Source organism: Stegastes partitus, unplaced genomic scaffold (assembly GCF_000690725.1).
Source record: "Stegastes partitus isolate 25-593 unplaced genomic scaffold, Stegastes_partitus-1.0.2 Scaffold402, whole genome shotgun sequence".
NCBI classification, from domain to species: domain Eukaryota; kingdom Metazoa; phylum Chordata; class Actinopteri; family Pomacentridae; genus Stegastes; species Stegastes partitus.
In genome coordinates this window covers 258,302-282,833 of record NW_007578133.1, presented here as the reverse complement: position 1 = coordinate 282,833, position 24,532 = coordinate 258,302, and the positions used below count along the sequence as shown (strand labels likewise).

Below are 24,532 nucleotides of genomic sequence, written 5' to 3'. Positions count from 1 at the left end.
GCCGATCAAAGGCAGAATTCCTGGGAGGAGAGCAGATAAGGCCTATCTCATTAATAAGTGCTTTACCATCGTAGGGGCCCGCGCGCCTCGCCACACCCAGCCTGCCTTCCTTTGATATCTAATTATCCATCCGTTTCATTCTGTCAGAGAGGGAGGAGAGGGACGACTCACAGTGTCATCACAACGAAATACTGTTGCGTGCGTGTGTGTCTGTGTGTATCAGGATATGGGCAAGGGGCTGCACCGAAACACTGTGACATGCAGCAAATCCAAATGTGCAGAGAGTGGCACATGTAAACAAATGCAAATAAGATGTTCCTGCAAAAGGCAACTGGGCCTGGGTTTGTATGGCGCCCCTCCTGAAAAGCTGTCATGCATACAGTCTGAGATGGAGAAGGGGGGATCTATTTTACAGAGTGCAACGCGAACAGTCAATCGCTGCCGAGACTCAGAGGTGGCTTACAAATCTACCTTTTAACGATGTGTAGGAGCAATGAGCTCTAAGTGTACTCCAAAGAGCTGAAGAAGGATAAGATAGTTGTGGGTGAGGAGAGAAACAAGATATTAAAACATCAAGGTAAGATATGGAGGAGAGGGGACAATGGAAGGAGTTCAAGGGTTAAGAGGATTTTTAAGAAACGCTGGGTAAAGACTGATGGACAAAAGAAGAAGAAGAAATGAAGAAGGAAGGGAGAAGCAGACAGGAGAAATGAGAGAATGGGGAATGGGAGGGAGAGAAAGAGCAGGGCATTCTTTTCCCTTCTCTCCTTGGTTTTCTGTAAGAGTAGCTCAGGAAGATAAGGCTAAAAGGTCCGTCAGTCTGTTGTGGAACAATCCGTTCTGTGTCTCTCCCCTTTTTCTCTCTCTCAAGATACTGCCTTTCTCTCTGTCTAATGGCACAACTCAGATTTCTAGCGATGCCTCTTGTGATATGGCTCATCTCTGGTGGCATGGTTTACTGACATCACTTGTCCAATACAATATACTCCCATGCCGTGAAGAACAAACCAACCTCAAGCCTAATGTGACGGAAAAATTCTGAAAACACTTTGGGCTGTATCTCTTTAAAGAAGAAACCTTCAATATAGCTAATATTCAAACCAGTGTCATTCATTGATATAAAGGAAGACTATTCAAAGCCACAATAAAGGGCTGAAATTATGTCTTCATTTAACCAAGCTGTTCAAACCCTCGTCCCTAATCGCTCAAAGCAGAGCTCAGAGACAAACACAAACCAAGGAGGATTTAGAAGAACAAAACCAACACAAAACACAGGCCCACGTGCTTAACAAAGACTCCAAAGTCTGCCTCCCCATCCCATGTCCTCTTTTAAAAAGGGACCTTCATCTCTTGGCGTTCATGTTATGAAGAGACTTTCTTCAAGAGGAGAAAGGAGGCGTGTCAAAGACATGGGTCACAATGTTTACAAAGACGACTTTTAATCCAATCACAGCATCCCCACAGCTTTTATTTCCTGTTTCATGGGATTAAAATTAAATGAAATATATTAAAACCAAAATTAATTTATGGCTGAAAAACATATTTTTCTGTTTTAAAGGGATGGGTTTAAAGACAGAGAGGGAATCTACAAAGGTAATAATTAGTCAAAGAAGCAAATTAGTTTCTTAGACTTTAAATTTATTTTGTATTTATATATTTCTAAAGAAATTTTGATGTAAATCCAGCAAACAATGCTAGGCAATCACTGAAAATTATTCAAAAAGACTTCACAAAGTCTCAGTTCTTGCTGTTCAAAAAAAAAAAGAAAAAAAGTCTACCTCGCCTCATCTGACGTTGAGACACCATTTAATCAGTAAGTAATCAGCTGCTCTCTCTCTGTTTCTGTCTCTGACCTGTGGTGAAGCTGCCTGAGGGTTTGAATAACTGTCTGGTGCCAGGCTGCCTCACCCCAAGGCCTTGTGGGAGATGAAGAAGAGGTCAGCAGAGGTGTAGGGGGGGGGGGTGTTTGTGTGTGTTAATGTGTGCATAAGAAGGTGTATGCCCTTGGCTGGTGTTGTTCATCGAGCCTGGAAAGACAGAGAAATAGGAAGAGTGGGTCAATAGCAAAGACATGGGATTAGGTGGATAGAGAGATGAATGAGTGAACTCCAGTCATGGGACTCAGAAGGCTTCAGAACAAAGCATGTGCAGTTGCAGAAGATCATGTGGAAAAGACGCCAAATTGTCTGCTTCAACAGGAGAACTTTGGATCTGTTTTCAAGACAATAACAGATTCACAGCAACAAAACCAATTTAAATTTGGACTCCATCCATGTTAGCATCTCCTCAGATTTAAAGCAAACTTAAATGTCTATTTTTACAACAACTTAAAAAGTAGTTATGATGATGATTACATAACAACATGAGCGAGTGAGACTGCAGTCGCCTTTAACCAATCTTCTCACATCACTAATACCGTGCCCTTGAAGTGCTACTGGGCGCTAGAGAACACCTCAGACCCACAAGCAGATGAAAGAGAGGTCAACCCGCTGGGATGAACCTCTTATAGGGCTGGTCAGGGCTGGAGGGGCTGCCTGCCTGGGTGGCAATGCCTACACTCCTGCATGAACAGGTCTGGTTGTGATTTGGTTCAGCAGACACTAAGACACAGCAGAGTCTTCCTTCGTTTTCTTTTTTGTTCCCAGGATGCCTTGGCTAACGCAGGGTAGGAAGGGGTGACAGAGAGGTCAGGGGGGCTCCAGTGGACCGAGCCCTGAGGGGGAATCCTGGGGAGGAATAGCAGAGTTGGTAGTTGGGAGGTGGGGGGGGTGGGGAGAGTAGTGGCATCCCTCAGGAGCCTGGCCCCTCCCAAATCAAAACAAACAAACAGAGTGGTCCTCTGATCTAATCTGGCTCTAAAGCCCTCCAAACAGACTGCCTGGAGCAGCTACTACACTGGACAGCAGCTTGTCGTGGCTCTTGAAGATATTCAGAAGCGCTGTCACTGCAGATATTTCATTTTACAGGATCTTTCCATCAGGAGTTAACAGATGAACTGGAATGAAACGTATTTACGTTAATACAGAGATGAATTGGAGGTTAGTTGCAATATTCGACTAGATGAGACGACTCATTTACAGACGCTATTACTGTAACACTGTAGTAAATTCAGCAGCATCCAGTTGTGTTTGTACACAATAAGAAGGTACAGTATCAGGATTATTTCATAGCCTTACTGCCTGAGAAAGCCAACACGTTTGGCTCTTTGAATTCTCCCCCTAAACATTCCTTCTGTTTCTATGTTTTGAAGCTTTGCTACGGTTTAGACAGTAGACTAAACTTCTCACTGTCTAACTGTTACCCCAACACAATGCTAAACAAATTCCTCCTCCTCTGCGGCGCTCCCACCAATTGCAGCCGTGCGTTCGGTCAGCTGACCAGCCAGGAAAGATAAGGGTGAGATTAGACCAATCAGGGGTCAGGCTGAGGTTATCACAACCACTCCAAAACTAAAACAGATGGAGAACGGAGCGCAGCACAACTCAACATCTACTGTCAGACTCATATCTTTAGGCCATGTATTCTCCTGCTCCACTGGACTGGAAGAATGTCAGACTTAGTTTTGGTTTTGAATTCTAGGTCATGTTGCTTTAGCAAAATGGAGTGTGGATCAGCAAGTCAGAGGCATACGATACAACACATGATAAGATTTGTAAATCAAACACAGTGGTTAAAGCTCTGTCCCTTAAGGGGATAAATACTACATAAGACAGAAAATGATGCTAAATAGTCTCCCGACACGCACACATGCCCTGTTCAAATGTTCAAATCTGTGTCTACGTTCAAAGATACACTTTTGGATAGCTGTGCTCACAAACAGGTGCATACTAAGATGTGGTTTTATAAAGGAAAAGGGTATTTCTAAAGCATTACATCCACCTTTCTCTGTATTAATAGACTTAAAAAACCTTCAAATCTTACTTTCTCTTGCTTTAGTGTGACCGGTCTTAAACTGGCCTCACGGGAGTACAAATAAAAACTTGTCTCGTTCGCCCCAAACATCATTCCTGTCGTCTGTCAGTCTGCTTGTGCTTTTTTTCCCCCCACTTTGTCTATTTTTGCATAATTGTTTGCTTATTTTCTTCATTATCTCTGCATCTGGAATTCAACTCCCTGCAGTGATAAACATTAGGCCCCTCTCAGTCTATTTCTCCGTCCTTCTCTCTCCAACTCCTTGCACCTAGATGAGATGTAATTGTGATCAACAACGCCGTGACAAGAGGACACAAGACTTTCGTCATGATGGAAAAACAAACAAACAAAACCGATGAGATAAAATGGTGGAAATATGTACAGCATCTTATCACAGATAGTAATTGTTTCCGTGTGCGAAGGGGAGGGTGGCCGAGGGAGAGGAGCGGTGCACGTGAGGGAGGGGAAGAGGAACTTGAGAATATCCTCCCTGTGCCGCTGGCCTGCGCCTGACTTCAGAGCTAAGCCCTCTCTCAAGAGAAGGTCAACACCAGGTTCAACTTTTCACCTCGGCAGCCTGAGAGAACACACTAAATACCAAGGATTACACCAAGGTGCGCTGCAATATCGCCTGGCCTTCCACTGCCTTTCAGAGCGGACCAACGCAGCACATTTTTAAACCACAAAATTCAACAATGCAATTTTAGGATAAAATAAATGTCACAACAATATGTCTCCTGCAGAAGGGTTACTCACACTTTGAGTGCAACAATGAGTAAATGTGCGAAAACAGCAGTCATACAAACTCGCCTGAATGTCAATAATAACTGTTGGATGCAGATTTAATTTGAACTATACCGGTTACATTTACGTTGTCACATTACATGCAAACTACATTTTGATTACATTTTGGTGACATCCATTAACTCACAATAAGTCAGCAACATCAAAGACACACCAAAGACTCATGTCAAGCTGTACTCAATGGACGTGGGGGCAGATGACAGCGGCAGCCTTAATTTAACTTTTGGGATTCACGACCAAGTGCAGCAATGTATATGGGTGTGTGTGTGTGCATGTTGATGTGTGTGTGTGTGTGTGTGTCTGTGTGTGGGTGCAGCGATGTCATCGTCGGTCAGGTGTAACTGAACCGACAGACAGACAGACAAGCAGGCGGCCGGCTGGCGTCAGCAGCCACACGCCTGTCACGACACACCACACGCCAAGATACCGCATACCGCAGCACCCACACTGCGTGCACACAATGAGCGCTCAGTCCCCCGCATCACGCACCAGCGGCAGCAGCAATGTGAAATATTCACACAGGGACAAAAGGTAGAGAGACGGGTGGGCGATAGGAAAGACCTGGGAGGGGAGGATGGAGGAAAAGGTTTAAGAAAGTGAGAGTGAAAAGGAAGAAGTGACACAAAATAATAACTTGTGACAAACTCAAGCGTTTGGAGAACTGCCTCAACGCACGGCTGTTTGAGAGTTTACATTTTTGCATCTTAATGGTTTGCACACAACAACAAAAAAGTTTAGGTCGGAGAGCTGTTTGAAAATCAATTTTGAGATTTTCTTTACCAATTAGGTATTAAATGCATATTTTGCAATGAAGATAAAGTTTTCGCCATTAAAAGTAATCCTGCAAAAGGATCTACTGTTTTACTAATATATTCAATTAATTAGAATTACACATGAAACAATTAAGAATAACTCATTAAAAAGCAAAGCTCTAGCCTCTCGTGTGTAAGAAATTCCTGTTCTCTGTTTTGCATGTCTGGTAACTTAACGTTTTCTGTTGCTGACAGTTTGTGAGACAAAATAATCGGATGTAAAATGTCAGCGTGGGCTCAGAGAACATGGGACAGACATGTTTCTCTCTCTGATGCTTTATAGACTAAACTGTTAATAGATTGGCTAAAAATCAATTAATCAATATTTACAAATGATCCTTAGCTGCAGCACTAATCAAAACTTTAAATCAGTTTATATTTCACTAATATTTTTCTTTATAGTGTGTTTCAACCTCGCAATTAAATACAAAAACTAAACGTTTCCATTCATACATAGATTTAAAAACTGCAAAGATCCTTAAAAAAAAAACGTGCAAACTTCCTCTGGTGATGCTGGCTGTGTGACCTGAGTTTAGAACCGCTGCAGATGTTTTACAGCTCTCTCCCGCCCTCTGGTGGAGCAGCAGGACACCTACAGCAACACCTTGCCTGAGCTGCACAACCTCTTTATTGAAACTTCCTTTAGTTCAGACTGACCCGATGTTTCCAACTTTGTGAGGATCTGAGGGATGAACAGCAAAGACATTAATGTCAGCCATGTGTGAAGAAGTTGCTCGAGCATTTTCTGCAACAAGGGCCGAATGGAGTACAGTGGGGCCCTCTGAAACCGTTGCCGACACCCTGAGCCTCGCACATCTGGTGTTAATCAGCAAAGCTTACACAAACATACACATACAAAGAAACAGACACACACAGGCAAACACTTCTGCAAAGATCCCCTTCACAAAATCCTTCTCAACTCCTGAACTTCCGACATGACTGGGGTCAACACACTTGCCCTGGACCTATTAGTGCACACACCACGGCCATGTAATAAGAGCTGGCGAGCTGTTACAGTACAAGACGTTCTCTCTCTCTTTCTCTCTTTCTCTCTTTCTCTCTCTCTCTCTCTCTCTCACACACACACACACACACACACACACTACATCTTAGGCTCACTGCATACAGGCAACTACAGCACAAAAATACCGACACACAGTCGGAGTGACAATAGCACAGACTGTACACCATTCTAATTGTTAAAAAATTACAGCTTGAATATTTCCAGAGCCAGGTAACAGGATTAAATTCTGCCCAATGCTAAAAATGTGTTCACTCGACAATAAAGCCTCGCACAGTAAAACCAACACACTGCAGGTACAATAACAGGATTCATGGATTTAAGGAAAAAGTACACAAGAAGAAAACTCCAAATGATCATGAGTGCTGATAGTTGTGGTATAGCTGTTACAACTGTAAAGGTGCTTCTTTAGTGACATAAAATCCAATATGATGTTGCTTCTAAAGATAATAGAAAATAAGTAGCCCCTCGACAACAAGAAAAAGGAACGCACATCTTCCATCTTTTGCAATGCTGTTCTATATTATTATCAGTTCTGTATTTATTTTCCCACATTTTTCTGGTGTAAGTGTCCAAAAATAAGGCCAAACTATTGTTTTACTCTCTCAGAGGTGTATTTCTGGGGTACTGACACAGTTTCACAGGTATTTTTATCTATTCTGATTGGACCTCTGTTCAGGTAAAAGTGGCATGGATTTATATAATGCAATCAAACTTCTTGTACAAATAGGAATGACAAAGGCTTGTTTTTTTTTCTAACCAACAGTTGAGACAAAGCTAACAAGATCAGAGAGGTAGGAGTCAACTTTACACATATTGACATCTCATAGTTGGAAAAGCCTGGTATAAATGTTTACAATAATTATGTCTGAATTCCATTGAGCTCTTTTGGTTTAAGGCTGCTGGTATTGTCTATGCTGATGCTATGCTTCCAGCAATACTGCAGTGTAAATATCCTAATTCAAAACCCTACTCAAGTAAAAGTGCAAACCTGCTTACATCAAAATATACTTAAAGTTCCTAAAGTAAAAGTATTCATTATGTAGAATGGCCCATTTAAGAATTTGACATTATTTGATTTTCTATTTTATTTTAATATTCTAAATCTGCAAAATAAGTAGTTACAAAAGCTTCAAAATAAAAGTAATGCAGTACAAAGTAGAATCTTTACCGCCAGAATAAAGTAGAAGTAGAAAGTAGCATAACATTGAAATGGATGTACATCGAAATTCTGTGTCTGCACAGTACTTGAGTAAATGTACTTAGTTACATTCCACCGCTGTAAAATGTCAAGTGTTAAGCCAGTCTGCCAAAACACGGTGCAGATTGATGTCCAATCAACGAGTCAAGTTAAAACACTTCTGTGAGTAAACTACAAGTGTTTACTACCACATCAGCAGATTTGTTGGTTGCTCTTAAAACTACAATTCCCACAGACCTCCTTGTCATGTCTTCAGTAAAAAAAATTACATATAAATTACATTTTTGAGGCACATCAACTGGTTACGTGAAACAGTACACGTTCATGCAGGCTGAGGAGAACCACGCCTATCAAAATCAGGAAGAACTAAATATCTACAAATTGGTGAGACATGTAGTGATGTAGTTTATCTGTGTGCACAATCCGGTAAAACTTGATGCTTGATAATCTGTTAATAATACCATTTTTACACAATATAACTTCAGTCTAAAATCAATCAAATACAAGCCTGAAATCGTGATATCACATGAACATGATCCCATTTGCCATGCCTCAGTCAAAAAAATCATGAATACTGACACAACTGAAATCTCTATACAGAAGTCCTGCATTACACTGTACTGCATATAAAGTATTCTGAACAGTGTTTTTACCTCCTGAGCCCTTATAAAATGGCATACCTCTGTCTTCAGGTCATGAATCTGTTCTGGGTCATGCCCCTGTGTCTGGTCTTCTGTCTCCAGGTGAGCAGCAGGTTGTTCAGAAAGCAGCTGGCTACCTGTCAACAAGCAGGTTTATTCACCTGTGAGGATGTTTATACAGGAAACACGTTAAACGAAGCCAATAAAATGTTCCCACAAACTAAGACTAACTCCTTCATTGTGTTTACTTTAGTTGAATAATTTGACTCAAGTTGTAAATTAGACGTTTTAAACGCTAGCTAGCCTGTGTTAAGCTAGCTTTGTCTGAATTAGTTAGAAGAACGATAGTTAGCTAGTTAGACGTTAAGTTTGGGACGGTTTTCCCATGATCACCAGGTGTGCTGATGTTTATTGGAGGTAAGGAGGTTTACCTTAAGTTCACACGGGACAGTTTCCATTCTGGGGGCGCTTCAGGTGGTAAAAGGTGAAAATAGTTGGAGGTGAACCTAAGTTACTGGCGGTAAATGCATTGATCTTCTTTCCTTCTAATTGAGGTGCACAGTGTCGGGAGTAGCTTACTGCTGCCCCCTGTGGCCAAAACAGGCATGAACAGGTTTACTGCTGACCTCTTAGAAATTAACCAGGAGGTAGTGTTATACATCCATCCATTATCTATACACCGCTTACTCCTCATTAGGGTCGTGGGGGGGCTGGAGCCTATCCCAGCTGACTTAGGGTGAAGGCAGGGGACACCCTGGACAGGTCACCAGTCTATCACAGGGCTACACTTAGAGACAGACATTGTACATAGATATGTTTCACAATCGCTACTGCAAACCAGCATTCACACCTATGGACAATTTCAAGCAGAACACACAAACATCTCACCAGTGGAACTGTTTCGTTTTTCAAATTACAAGTATATGATATGAAGGATTTGGTGGATTCCTCACATAACAAATCATGCTAATTCACGAAAGCTGCGCATAAAGATATGTTCCCTGACCGGGAATCGAACCCGGGCCGCGGCGGTGAGAGCGCCGAATCCTAACCACTAGACCACCAGGGAGCCGTGAGTGACATATTGTATGTGTGTGTGTGTGCTTAGGTGCGTGCGTCCGTGCGCGCGTCCGTGCGTGTGGGAGCTATGATGCTACATGGCTGGAGTTGAGTTCAATTTTATTGTCCTTATGCTTAAATTAGTCCCAAAGACTACAATGATTACACGGCAGGAGTGTCTGCTTATAATCTTAATGCATCTGACTGCGGATCAGAAGACTGACTCCTCTCTGGTTCATGTTTTGTTCTCTTACTCACTGTTTATAGACATAAAATGAAGCACGAAAATGAAATAATGATTCTCACTGTTATGTAAAATCAAGGAGGAAAATAAAAAGAATATGTTGGTTTTCAGTAAGGATTGTTTAACATTTCTACGTATAGTGGTTATTTTCCAATGCAGGGAAGACTGAGGAAAAAAATTACACAAAGAATTGGTTAGTGTTTCAAAAAAATATATTTCATTTTATATATTGAAGTATGTAAGGTATTTATTTTTACTGCTGTGTAATCATTGTAGTCTTTGGGACTAATTTAAGCATCAGGACAATAAAATTGAACTCAACTCCAGCCATGTAGCATCATAGCTCACACACGCACGGACGCACGCAGCTACGCACATACATACAACACGTTTCTCACGGCTCCCTGGTGGTCTAGTGGTTAGGATTCGGCGCTCTCACCGCCGCGGCCCGGGTTCGATTCCCGGTCAGGGAACATGTCTTTATGCGCAGCTTTCGTGAATTAGCATGATTTGTTATGTGAGGAATCCACCAAATGCTTCATATCATATACTTGTAATTTGAAAAACGAAACAGTTCCACTGGTGAGATGTTTGTGTGTCCTGCTTGAAATATGAAACACACATTGCCACTAGTTGTAGCTGATGGAGTGTGAGCTAATCAGTTCAGCAGAATGTCAGCATGGATAAAACTACTGTGCTCGCATTTAAGCAAAATATACTGCAGCACTACCGCAGAAGAAAATAAGACATGGAGAGCTCCAGCAGTTTTGCAAAGAAGAAGAAGCAAAATTGCAATGTCCAGATGTGAAAGGCTGATTGAATACTATCCAAGCAAGCCCACTGCTGTAATTGTGCCCAAAGGTGCGTCTACTAAACACTAACTTGAAGGAGGTGAATACTTGTGTAGCCACTTATTTTGTGTTTTATGTTTTTAATCAGATGACACTACTTGTATGGATCTGTTTTCACTTTGACATGAAAGAGTCCATCCATCCATCATCTGTACATCACTTAATCCTCACTGGGGTCATGGGGGGGCTGGAGCCTATCCCAGCTGACTTAGGGTGAATGCAGGGGACACCCTGGTGAAGTCGCCAGTCTATCACAGGGCTACACTTAGAGACAGACAACCAAGCACACTCATATTCACACGTACAGACCAATTAACCTCAACATGTTTTTTGACTGTGGAGGGAAGCTGGAGAACATGAAAGAATCTCTTTTGAATATTTTTGTCAAAAAATGTTTTTAAAAAATCTATTGACCATGATTCATTGAAAAGCAACCAAAGGGGAAAAGCTTCCACAGGGGTTGAATACTTTTTACAGGCACTGTATGAATAGTCAAAATCAAAACAAAAATGCAGTCATATGCACAAGGATGACCCAAAAGTCATCAGAGGCTGTGTTGACTTTGAGAATCACATACAGTCCTGTGTCACATTGCTGTTAGACGCTCATCATTAAGGATATATGAAGTAAAAAAATATAAATAAGACAGTTTGCATTTTTTATTTTTTTTTATTTTTTTTTAGGTGTTTACTGTTTTTTTTTTTTTTGGCTCTGGCAAAAAGTGCAGTTATTGAGAAACAGTTAATGAACAAATTCATTATGTCATAATGTTTGTTATGTAGTTGAAGGTGCAAAGCAGTTAGAATTTTACTTTACCAGCTCTGAAGTATATCAAACACAAGCCCAGCTTTACTTTACAACAATAAAAAACACTTGGATGTAATTATTTACATTTCACACCTGATCGTTTGTTATGTTATGTTGTGATATTCTACAATGAACCATTGTCTAAAAATAATTTGGGGGCAGGTCAGTGATTTGTCACAGCAAACACCACCCTAAATCTTACATGAGCTGCTGCGTCATGATATTCAAACTGAGTTTTCATCCAAAGTTTAAATGGATTGTACTCAATGTGCTCGCTTTAATGATACACATCCAGCGTAGTTCCTGTGCTGCCAGGAGGCAAGTATTTTTATACAACAAAATATTTATTTAATTTCAACAATGCGTGGAGAAGTTAATATGGTGTGTGAAGCATAGCCGCTTGACACAAAGCAAATCTTGAACAATCTCTTCACTGAGTCTTTCCAGACTCTGTAGTTTTCACACCACACACATTCCCATTGTCATTTTTTTTTTTTTTTTGCCCACATCCCAGACTTATCGTACCAAGATTTTTCCACATAGAGGACATCTTGGCACCCCCAGAGAGGTTTTAGCTCGACTCAAAGGTAAATCATAAGTGCCAAAATTATAAAGTTAATTGGGGTTTCATTTTCCCAAGCGTAACAGACATTTTTGTCCATCAAATGGTCAAAAATAAAGTCAGAGTGCACATATTGCCATCAAATAAGGTAACACAGGCTCATTGCTTGTGCGGCGCATCAGCCCATCATGCTTGCTATCCTTTCAAGACCTGTTCTGTGCAATAAAAAATCCTGGATATTTATAAATGAGTACTTGTAAATAATGTTTAGCAGGAACGGTCCAGCTACGACATTTAAACTGAAGTGATAAAGATGCTGCTCTGTACCGTGTCTGCTATTTTCAGATAAACTTCACATCTATCCAAAAACAACTTAAACATGGCAGTCGCTCGGAATAATAAAGTGATATAATGTATTTGCCATAATACAAAAGCCTCCCGGTTGCTTTCATTTTCTGCATGCGTGCAATTTCTGAATGAAGTCACACTCTTTATCTCTCGCCACACATCACTGCCACCAGGCCGATGCACCCTGCACCCTCTGCCACTGAGTTTAGGAGTTTTTAACACTCAAACAGTCTTAAAAAGGTCTGACACAATGTAGTCCGATGCTGTCCCGTCGATGAGGCCCGCTCCATCATTGCCAACAAACCAGCAGGGGATGTTTTCTCCGTTCTTCACATCCTTGCTGAAGTCCTTTTGCCAGTGTCTGTGGAAAAGAAGAAAAAAGAAAAGCATGAGATGTGCATATGTTAAAAGAGATGCTCTTTCCTCTTGCATGCATTTCAGGTTTAATCCCTACGCGTACCTGGTCACGTTGAGTCTTTGTCCTTTTACGTACATGGTTGCGTCTAAATTCTCCTGGACTTCACCCTGACGAAAGTCTCCCATCTCAAATGAAACCCCGTTGTAGAACTGACCTAAAGAAAAATAGACCACTTTATATCTTTGGTTTTGTTCAAAAGAGGAACTATTAAACATAAAACACAATCAGTGCATCATGATATGAAGCCGTCTTGCAGATCTCTACCTAGCAGACCGTGAACTGAAGCAGATAAGTGGTGGCTGTCCAAGGTGTAGAAACCCAGGTAGTCTTGTTGCTCGTGGCGTCTCTTCCAAACCTTTGTGTGTCTGATGACCATAAATTTAACTGAGTGCCTCAGCGTCACGGTTAGGGTGCAATTTTGAGCCAACCTGAGGTCCATACTAGAGGAGAGAGAGACAAAACAGGTGGGGCTTATGGCAGACGGCAAGACAACAAAGTTGGCGACTGTTGACGACTGTGTCAATGTATAACACAATTTAAAACGCACATTCAACATGATATGGTCAAACATGCCCCTTAAAATGAGTTTATAATGCCATGTAATGCTGTCTCGTGCCTTTAGATAATATTTGTAAAGCAGTGTTACTCACTCGGTTTCTTTGAGAGAGGTTGCATCAGACCACAGCAGCTTGAAATGCTTGCCATTGTGGAACACTGAGATGTCCTGAGTGCTCACCTCCAGCCTGACCCCCAGCTTCTGATGGCCGATACCAAACCGTCCAAAGTAGGTGTTGCTTTTGCCATCTGGAGCAAATTTCTTCTTACCAATAATTTGGCCATTCACCACGAAGCCTGAAAAAAATGAGAATGATGATGTTCAAAGCTGAAGAGGCCTCTTGGATGAGATGTCCAGTTGCTTTTTTACTGAATTTCAGGATTACCACGACCAGGATAACTGAGAATCTACACAGAATGATGATTTGTTTTTGTCACTTGTCATATATCTCAGACATAAGAAAATAAAAAAATTCTCCTGAGCTGACCTGATTTTGTGTCTTTGACCAGATTGAAGATGGTTCCTGGTTTGTCGTTGATGTTGAAGCACAGAGCGTCGTCTCTGTCTGGGAGCTCTATCATGAAATGAGGATCTCCATCCACTGCGCAAACATCATTGAAGCATCATGTCAGGCAAAAAGCAAATGTAATAGCGAAGCTCAACAGATGAGTCAAATATAATCTGTAGGAACAGCAATACAGTCATACATTTTGATATATGATTTTGCCTCTGTGCACCACCGCGATGGACTGCAATCAAGATGGGATATAAGTGTAGATTTTCCGCTTTAATTCAAGTGTTTTTAACAAAAATACTGCATCAGGTGAAGAAAACCATCACTGTAACATTTTGTAAAAACAAGAATACACCTGAGAAGTTTGATGCAGCATTGTCAACATCTAAAATCAAGAGACGCCTGAAAGAATGTAGACGCAGAGGGTTTAACTAGTGGTAACACTCAAGAACAGGCCAGAGCAGAGTTTGCCTAAACACTTCTAAAAAGCCTGCCAAGTTCTGGAATAAGATTCTTTCGATAGATAAAATCAAGACGAGCTTGCATCAGAATGATGGGGGGAAACAAGTATAGAGCAGGAAAGAGCTTATAATCCACAGCACACCACTTCATCTATCAAACACGGTGGAGGCAGTGTTATGGCATCAGCATGTGTGGCTGCCAATGGAACAGGACACATGGCGTTTATTAATGATGTGATTGCAGAGGAGATGCAGTGGGGTGAATTCTGATGTGTACTAAGGTGTATTTTCTGCTCAAATTTAGTCAAAAGCTGCAAAACAGATTCAACAGATTCAAAAAATGGGTGTAATTCGTGAACAGTTAAAGCATTTTTCTAATGAAATTCCTCGAATTAAAGTTGAAAGTCTGCATTTCAATCACATCTCCATTGTTTCATTTCAAATTCATAGTGGTGGTGTACACAGGGGAAACATCAAAGAAAAGGTATCACTCTCCATATACTTATGGATCTGACTGAATGAGATCAGTGCAGCAGTGTCAAGCCTGGTCTTATGTCTTAAGAATCTGAAAATGAATCCAATAAAAACTGCTGTGATAGAAAATGAACAAAACTGACTAAAGCTGAATAATAATCAAAGTGCCCTAAAAACACTGAATAGAATATTTAAGGAAGTTGTGCCGCATGTTTTTATAGAAAGACGAGCCATCAGCTTCATTTGGTATCCTAAGTTTGTGGCTTGCTGATGGTCAGCGTTGGACCCAACAAACCTGTAGAACCATTATTATTATTATTATTATTGTTGTTGTTGTTGTTGTTGTTGTTCTTATTATTATTATTATTATTATTATTATTATTATTATTAGCATTATTATTATTAGTATTATTGTTACAATAAAGAAAGAGGAGAAACTGGCTGCTGATTAATAAACCATGACTGGTCATGTTTTCCCAACCTTCACTCAATATTAATGTAAACATAAATCTTACCATCTGACATAACCGGGGGCCTGCTAGCGGGGTGACTGGCAGCAGCGACTGAGGACTGAGGAATGCTCTTACCCTTTTTTCTCTCTGCTGCTTGCCGCTGCGCTATAAAGTAGAGAAACAGTTGTAAACATAAAGTTAGTTTGATGTTGCCGCAACAGAACATTGTGCTGTATATTTGTATAAATAGACAAACCACCAGGTGCGTACAGGTGCATATTAAGGCTGCTCGTTTTACAAGTCTGTGTGGAATTCAGACAGACTTTGCTATAATCCTTTTATTGTGCTTACAAAAAATAAATAAAATAAACACAAGAAACTGGCTGCTAACTAATTAAACGACCTATTGCATTTTCCCTACCCTCAGTCAGTTTATCCGCGACAAAAGAGCTGTCTGCTCCGTCCTCAGTTTCAGGCTTGGTGACCACCATGGAGGTAAGAGGGGTGACAAAGTTGTACCGCAGTGACATGTCCAGGGCCTTGGCTGTAATATTGTCTTTCTCCTGTTGAGTACCGATGTCACTGAGGAGAAAAAGAGAACAGGGCTTATTGTTTCATAAAGACATGACTAACCAGTGGGTCCTCAGTAGAGGGATATAGTTGCCCCCGCTGGCCATGATTGCATGGAGCCCCAGTAAACCATTATACTTCTTCCAGCTTACCAGCAAGCTTGTCCAAGGTGACATGGGTACTATCCATGCCTACATGTTATTTAAAATATAATGGCAATATCAACATTTTTTGTCCTGGAGTTTGACCTTGAAATATCACCTAAGGTCAAATGTTACATCCCCAGTGGGAGGCCTGTATATGGTTTCTGATACAAACAATGTGTCTATTTTTTTTTTCAAGTTGAAGTGCAGTCAAAATTTATGATTGTAAAGTTGACCTTCAAATATTGTCTAAGGTCAGATGTAGCATCACCACCAGGAAGTCCCAACATGGTTGCCTATCTGCACCAAATACCATAAATCTTCCTTCCGCCCTTTTGATGGAACACAACTTTTTTGGAGCTATTTTTGCATTGATTGTCCCCAAAACTGAACCATTCCAAGGAGAGGCCATTCCTAGCTCACCTGTAAAACATTAGCTTGTTAGACCTTAACACTCAAGGCAGAGACTGTTTACAGACAGACATGCAGATGGGACCCATGACTCAGTGGCAACTATAAAAAAATTCTGCATCATAAAATGATCTGTGCAGCGTCTCTGGGTAATGTGCCACATCTCAGATTTACAGATGAACTAACCTGGTCTCCAGAAGCTGTTGGATGGTGAGGTACGCCCACAGACGCTCAGTGAAGTTCCCAAAGATGTATTCCTTTTCTGGGTACATTGTTTGCCAGTTTGCCACACTGGCCTTTCCCTGCACCTGGAAGTCCTCTTCAGGCTGCAGATTAAACGGCAGATATTACTGACAAGAGAAAGGAAGGAGGAAATTAGCAGTATGATTTGATAACAGCCTGCAGCCATACTAACAGCTCTTGATGAAGACTGTAGTATGAACTGTATTCCACAGACCCCAAATAGTTGTTGTAATTTTAAAGTCTGGTCAAAAGTGGTGAGAAATATTTACCACAGAAATCGAATCTCTACTGAGGCCCTGAGAAAGTCTGGGAAGTATTTCTCACAGCTAGAGCCAATATACTGTACCTACAGAACAAATTGTTGAAACTCTGCTCAACATACAAAGGTAAGCTCTCCTGCTGACTTACAAATGTGAATAAACAGAACCTAAAGGATCAATAATTAGTTTAATGCCATCTTATCCATCCATTGTCTATACACCGCTTAATCCTCATTAGGGTCACGGGGGGGCTGGAGCCTATCCCAGCTGACTGAGGGCGAAGGCAGGGGACACCCTGGACAGGTCACCAGTCTATCGCAGGGCCACACTTAGAGACAGACAACCAAGCACACTCAATTTCTAATGCTATCTTATGAGTTTTGAAAATGAATGAATTTACTGTTCAGCTATAGGAATAATTTATACAGGTGAACTTGCTTTTATTTTCTAACTTAAAGAGCTGGTTGTTCATTTGGCATGAAGAACTTACAGCTGCTAAGAAAGTTAAGTACACAGGGCAAAATTCAGTACTAATCTTCAAACCTTTAATTAAGCAAGCTCTCATCACCAGCCCGTTTCTTCAAACTTTAAAAAAATCTTGGAAAAGCTTAACCTCTCAAACAATGCAGGCTGGGAAATCTAATATTATGTTTATCTTGTTTCCTTAAAACCTTCATTTATTAAGTTGAATTTATTAAGTGAACTTTTCGCATGAAATTCATTTAAATAATAATTTGCTGCCAGAATAGTTTACGTTAGATCAACTCACATTTATAAGAAAAAACTGAACCTGATCGCCTGTCATGTTATGTTGACAAACTGGGAACTTAAAATGTGAAATACTGACATTAAGTTAATTAGAGAAGATTACTGATTTAACTAAATCCCTCTTGGATTTCTGGACCACCACATTTTACTTAAGTTTTAAGCTCCTGAGAGTCAATATTTGGTAAAAGGGCCTGTCTCAGTAGCACATAGTTGCCTTTTTAGCCAACATGACAGATCTTATTCATGTTAAAAGTGACATTTTGCTTGTTGTCCATTTCTCACCCCCTGGGCAAAAACCTCCACCAAAAAGTTATCCACGTTGTTATCACTCAGTCGACCGGCCACCACGATCTCTGAGCCATTGAACAACTGGCTGTGGTAGTTTTTGGTCAAAAAATCCACTGTATTGTCAGGATAACGCAGTTTCACCTCCAAGAGCAGAGGACTGGACACTTCCTCATAGAAACCCTGGAACAAAGACACACCCAAAGTCATGAAATATCTGTTTCCCAAGGTGTAAATCCCCAAACATCTCTTTGCAGTAGCTCAGTAGATTTTTTTTTTCTCTTCCCCTACCTTGAGTTGAACAACTGCATCAGACGCCGCAAAGATTCTACGAGCCAGTCCTTTGTTTTGTTTGCTCATCACATCCAGAAAGGTGTAGTCCACATCATTTCCAAATCCAAGACAGAACAGAGACATATTTCCCCCAATAGCTGTGTGCACATTACTCTGGATTTTCGAGGTATTGGACTCCCCTACAGGTGGAGGCAAACATGTATTATATGGATGCATGCCATTAGCATCTTGCAAAAGAGCTGATTAACATACTACCAACCCTTTGAAAACAGTGCATCCAAGTAAAATCAAAACACTGCATTTACAAACGCTGTCTTATTCCTGGACAACATTTCAGGACTAAAAAGTCCTTGCAATTCTTTTGACATTGTTTGAGACAACTTTTATTCAAATTTTTCAAGACAGCTCACCTATGTTTGGCATCCCATCAGTCAGTAAAATAATCATGTCTGCACTCCTCTCTGGAACTTTGTTCTTTTCTCTTTCGCTCTTCAGCATTGTCACTGCCCTCAGTACTGCAGCGTTGATGTTGGTGCCTGAAAAACAACAACACAATAAGAAAATTAACCTGAAAGTGTAACATGACGGTATCATACTGAAAATGAAGTTGCAGGTTCTCCATATGCTTGGATTGAATAATCTCAATTTTGTCTATAAAACACAGTATATAAAGAGTATTTATCACAAAAGACTGGATGTAGCTAACCTGGCTAACCTAATCTTCTCTTTGGGCCCAAAACTTTGGGTTTTACTCTTTTTATTCATTATTCCGGATTCATGTAGTAAATGCATTCTTTAACTTTTCTTCTTCTATTAAACACAGAATAGAGAGAAGCTAAAGCTTTTTTAAATTGTACATTTGCAAACATTTGATAGATTTTTAAAGGCATTGCTTGGCTTTTGAAAGCAATGTATAGTATGTTTAGATATAACACAGTACATTAAAAAAACAAAAAACAATGAGCACATATTTCAAAATGTACATATCTAAACAGGATTTCTCATCATCCAAACAAAGGAAATGAAAATATTTTTCTCTCACCTCCCCTTTCTCGCAGTCTGCTGACATAACGGATGGCTTCAGAAACATTTTGCTCTGTTGCTTTTCTAAGAAAGTCTTTCCAGGTGACAGAATCAGTATCAAACGGGATGATAGCAAAGTGGTCCTCTTCATGCAGATCTTTTAGAATGGCAACCATGGCATCCCGGGTCTGCAAAGGTTTGCAGTTTCACATGTATGATGTGCATACATCGATGCATACAGTATATAACTTACATACACTCAAAGTCTTTTACCTGTTCAATCTTTGTTCCACTCATTGATCCGCTCCTGTCAATTACAAACACCACATTCTTTGGGACTCTGGCCAAGTCCGGAGGGGAGAAGAAGTGCACAAAGTATCCGTTCACAACCTGAAAGGCAATAAGGCATCTGATTAAGAATAATATAGAAATATTAAAAGGTGTGCAGCAAGACCAAACAGCTGCTTTTCAGTTTAAAGTTGATTAAACAAAGCTATTTCCAAGAGCCGTTGTTAACTGACCTGAACTTCCCCCAGGCTCTGCTCTCGTTTCACGTCGTACTTGATGATGAAATCCCCATTAATTATTGTGCCTTCACACCCTGCACACTTCTGCTGCTCCACTGTTGGTGAGAAAGAGATGTATGCCTGAAGAGATAGAGAGAATTATTACTGGGCAAGTGCTTTATGCTCAAGTATTAAAGCTCATAAACTGAAGGACAGCAGTTTGTTTGAGCCTTCACCTTTGTGTCTGTGACGGTTTTCTTTAGCACCGGGAGCAGCTCATTGGTGAGGAAAGTTGCAGTAGCGTCAGCAAACGTGATGCCCTGTGGCTCATAGATGTCTGCCAGGATCTGTCTCCACAAACACAAATTCACACATAGATCAGGAGTGGAATGACTGTGATGTAAAGCCTCTAAATGTTTGCAGAAATTCTTTACATAAGAAAAGCAAATGCGGAGAGTGTGTCCAACCTCAAAATCTTGCACCGGCTGTTCAATTTTAACTCGGGTCAAAATCTCATATTGGCCCAGTTTCCGCTGAAGGAGCTCCTCATAGGTCAAAATGAAAGTCACGCTGCTACTGGCAGCAACGTTGACGGACACTGAAAACGTCTCCATCTTTCTTCCAGAAGCCCTGTAATAGCAACAACGGAAATGAACGACTTTAATGGGATGTTCACACCACCACACATTCAATATCTGTGAGCTTCTTCAGTCCAACATACTTGACCAGTCCCGCCGTCTGTCCAGAGGAAACAGCCTTCTCATACTGTTTCTTAGCTTTCTCTTTCTCCTTCACCTCTCCAACATACACCTTACCATCAATTTCCCTGTGAGACACAAGGACATTTTGTCAGACTTTGAAGAAGACACGTTTTATGCTCGCTGGCAAAAAGAGTTTAGACTGACATGCTGAAGTTGGTGATGAAGGCAGTCTTGGGCAGCTCCACGTTGAAGAAGACTTCCTGGGAGGAGTTTGCTTTGTTTAGAGCCCTGGAGGTCATGACGGTGTGGGCGAACCGAGACGCCACCGTGCAGGCGACTCTAACACTGTACAGCTCCACCTTTATGACAGAATGCACAGAGAGCAGTATTTGGTATGCTTTGGAAATAGATGTTTTATAAATGTCAGAAATCCTAACCGCACAAATTCCAAAATATCATGCCGTTTTACAGCAAACAAGACCAGTGGTCGACAGGACGGGCAGCTTGTAGTCGTCTCTCTTCCCTGAAGTTTTGGCTCAGATGTCATGAGAAAATGATTTGTATCACAAAACAAAAAGGAGTCCACTGTTCTGTGAACACAATGTAAGGAGAAGCTTTTAGAGTTTCTCATGCTGGCAAATGCAGAATGGAATGAAACACAGATGTACAAATCACTTCCAGCTTGTTTATTTTCTCCAGTAAACCAAAGAGAAAATAAATAGTGGATATCAGGAAGAGAAGACTGGAACAAGTGGCATCTGGAAGCAATGAGGTTTACGGTAAGTGTGGACTTCATTTTGCAGTCGCTAACAGTACCACTACTGTAAGATAGAAGCTACCAGTTCCCTTGACCATGATCTCATTTGTTTCGGATTGTAATATTCAGGTCTCAAGGTTAACATGACAGTTTTTGATGATGTTATATAAAATGCATTTCTTACATTTGCAGAGTTTGTACTTCTTTTCTGTCAAAGAAAACATATTTTCACATTCAGTATCGGGATGGTTTTAGCAGGATGAGAACATAAATGAATGACATGAATCTGCAATTTGTTGTTTCTATTATTTTTTTTTGATTTAGTATTGTAAACTGAGTACCTTTATTGACCTGGTGCTTGTTGCTTCTTTGGTCTCCTGGAACAAAACACAGAATTACTGCAAGGTTATTGAGAAAGAATCGAAAAGAGAAGGGGACAAGATGTATGACTATTGGCCATCATTTAGCTTGAGAGTTCCCTCGATCATTTACCAGTAACGACACACTGGTTTGAAATCTTTAGAACAGGTTTATAGAAACAGCCCATCAGCAATCCCTGTCATAATCACAATTTAAGCTGCCCACGCTACATTTATAAGATATTCATTAGAGCAGGTTTTTCCAGAATATTAGGCAAACTGTACAGTCCCATGTGTGGGAACCAAGGATCAGACAAAAGAGTGAAAACAGGCAACAACATGCAGGACAGGAATGCTAGTAAACATCATAGCCAATCCCCCAGTCATGGAGCTATGGCTCAGGCTCTGACTGTATATAATGGAGAGGCAGGTGGCTGGACGGAGATGAGCAGAGGTGGAAACATTCAGTGAGGGCGACATGAAGCAAGGACAGATCACAGAACACAGATGAAACAGATGAAAATGACAGAACATAGTTAGTAAAAGTAATGTCAAAGGAGGAGGAACAAATGGCAAAGGTCAGCAGAATAATCATCACCATGACTCAGTTCATTCTTGGCCAAAATACAGGCTTCATGTAGCTGCATTGCATTCTGGTCTATTGAGTATAAATGCGGGAGAAAAACGATTTTTCTCCATCTTTTTTATGAGTTTGCTTTATAAGGACTTGTGCCCCAGGATTTTGAGCATTCATTAGCATACTTTTGGACTCGACTTCTTCGTTTTTTTAAGTTTCCTCATTGTGTATTTATATGTACATTTTTTACTTTTTATTTTTTCCTGTCTCGTATATGTGTACCTCTGTTGAATGCTGCTATCAACGATGTGAATTTCTCCCCTGTGATATAAATAAAGGCATATCTTATCTTATCTGGTGCAAAATGGTGACTCCAGTAAAATGTTCTGGCCCAGGTGGAGGGTAGCTATGGGCAGGAGTAAGTGCATGTGTGCATTTTACGATCAAAAGCGAAGTCAATGGAAAAATACTACAGACCAGCATCATTTCTAACATCTGACTGAAGTCACCCGTTGCACAATGTCTCTCAGAGAGGGGCAAGTTAAAGCACATTTGGTTGTGTTGCTCGTGAAAAATCACACACTGAAATGCGTAGCCTGCACTAATTCATGTTTTTATTGTGTTGGAGCAAATCAGTGTTGTAAATGTTAGTTTAACTTGAGTAAGATTTTCATTTACTATGGTTATTTTTGTCAGGCATCAAACAAAAATAGCTATCTCAGAGAAAGGAGGAGATGCCAGCCTCTGGCCTCAAACCAGGATACTAATCAGCTACTCCCACCTTTGAGCTACAGACCGCCCAAGTTGTCCACTCACATTTCTACCTGCACACCACAATATAGCAGGCCCCAACTGACCCTGGTTTCTGATATGTTGTTCTGTCATTCTGGGACAAACTTGGACCAGTGTCAGGTATGAAGCTCCCTACGATGTGTAATTTTAGCCTCTTCCAAACAAACGTCACAATGCTGAGAAAAAAAATGGAGAAATCTTTAGATATGAACCTGAAATGATGGTACCAGATGTCACCGTTGGACACTTCCACCAATAGCTGATTTCGAGCTTTGTGAACCAAATAGAGCTGCATTAAAATTTAGGACACATTTGTTAAACCATTTTTAAAAAGTTACAAATGATGAAAATGGTTCAGTTCTCGTACATTATTTTTCTGTTTTAAAGAATGAAGGATCAGTCTGACATAGATTACAATAAAGACTTTCTGGGATCCAGCACTGTGACAGGCAGTAAACCTACAAGGTAGCTGTTAATGCACAGTGGCCTTTTGTTAAAATGGCTGTGTGACATGTCGAATAAAAGAAATAAATAGATTTTTGATTTGCAGAAAGCTGGTGTCAAGTTTTGACTTCCTAAAATTGTGGAACTGTAAAGGAATCTGTACCTTAAATTGCAGAGCCTCTGTATATCTATAAATCACTCATAACAGCTTTTTAAATAGGAAATGTCCAAGTGAGGCATAATTTCAAGGGTCAGCGTTCATGATGACTCTATATAGACTTGTGCTTCTGAACAACAGACTTGAGACTTGACTTCTTCCTGTGTTTACAATTTAACTTTTATCTCCTCATGTTGTAGTCCGCTGAGGATTATACAAATAACACTGTTCCCACGGGCATCGTTGCACCAAGAAAAATTAAATAAAGTCTGCAAACAGCAACATTTTCTATCAAATGTAAGTCATATTTCCAATACATAGTAGTTTTAAAAAACAATTTCAAAGGAATGTCAGTGTTTTGTTGATGCATAGTTGCTATTCTCAGAAATGACCGCCTAACCACTGCCTTGGCATCTTTTTTTCAGGATTTTCTGAGACACTGGCCTGTTTTTCTACATAGCCTTGGGGAAGCTATGCCTTCTAAACAGAAAAACATTGTTGCTGCTCCCAGACTTCCTGCATGCCTAAGGACTGTTGATGAAAAAAATCTGCTCTTACAACTGCATATGCAGGCTTTCATGAACAGAACCATCACTAATAAGGCATTGATTGACTTCAAAAAGCAACAAAGCAGACATCTGTTTACATGCAAGTGCTGCACTATTTTAAATACCTGTGTCAGATCATCTCTCCTGGAAACAACCAGCGCTGCCTGGGCCTGAGCTGGAATGCAGATGCAAACACAAACCCACAGCAACAGGACTCTCCACAACGCAGGCATCCCTGCGAAACGAGAAGGCCTCTCTCCTGGCATGGCTGAGAACAAGAGTGGAGAGAATTCGAGGCATCTGGGGATCAAGTGTTCCCGTAAGAGTTACTCCGCCCACACTCTGTGGTCCTGCCCCTAAAACTCTGACCGTTTGTTAACGAGAGTCAGTGTGCGTGGTTTCCTGTAAATTGGTACGTGTTGGTGGGGATTACAGATGTATGGAAGACTTCATCAACTAAACGGATGTTTATCCAGTCCCAACTTGCCCCCTCAGTGCTTGATTTTTGGATGCACTATTGTATGCGTGTGTGTGGGTGTGTGTTTACTGCATACAAG

The 24,532-nt window shown here is 40.8% G+C and overlaps 1 protein-coding gene and 2 non-coding genes across 4 annotated transcripts; 1 reads left to right on the top strand and 2 right to left on the bottom strand.

The window, feature by feature from the left end:
- Positions 1-9,388: 9,388 nt before the first annotated feature.
- On the bottom strand, positions 9,389-9,460 carry trnae-cuc (transfer RNA glutamic acid (anticodon CUC)). The gene has a single exon. It is a non-coding gene; the product is annotated as a tRNA-Glu (tRNA).
- Positions 9,461-10,095: 635 nt separating this feature from the next.
- trnae-cuc (transfer RNA glutamic acid (anticodon CUC)) lies at positions 10,096-10,167 on the top strand. The gene has a single exon. It is a non-coding gene; the product is annotated as a tRNA-Glu (tRNA).
- Positions 10,168-11,194: 1,027 nt separating this feature from the next.
- On the bottom strand, positions 11,195-24,285 carry LOC103359877 (inter-alpha-trypsin inhibitor heavy chain H3-like). 2 transcript variants are annotated; one of them, XM_008285432.1, is made up of 21 exons: positions 24,101-24,285; positions 21,440-21,475; positions 21,283-21,306; positions 20,546-20,700; positions 20,362-20,466; positions 20,108-20,270; positions 19,877-19,987; positions 19,656-19,781; positions 19,408-19,524; positions 19,154-19,322; positions 18,522-18,647; positions 18,109-18,290; positions 17,815-18,000; positions 16,448-16,587; positions 15,559-15,719; positions 15,201-15,302; positions 13,724-13,837; positions 13,331-13,532; positions 12,945-13,120; positions 12,723-12,834; positions 11,195-12,623 (listed from the first exon to the last, which is right to left on the bottom strand). In XM_008285432.1, exons 1-21 carry the CDS (start codon positions 24,239-24,241, stop codon positions 12,485-12,487), a joined length of 2,787 nt encoding a protein of 928 aa, XP_008283654.1. In that variant the 5' UTR covers positions 24,242-24,285; the 3' UTR covers positions 11,195-12,484. The 2 variants fall into 2 exon arrangements, with proteins under 2 accessions (XP_008283654.1, XP_008283655.1); XM_008285433.1 differs by having other exon boundaries at positions 21,440-21,472.
- Positions 24,286-24,532: the final 247 nt, after the last annotated feature.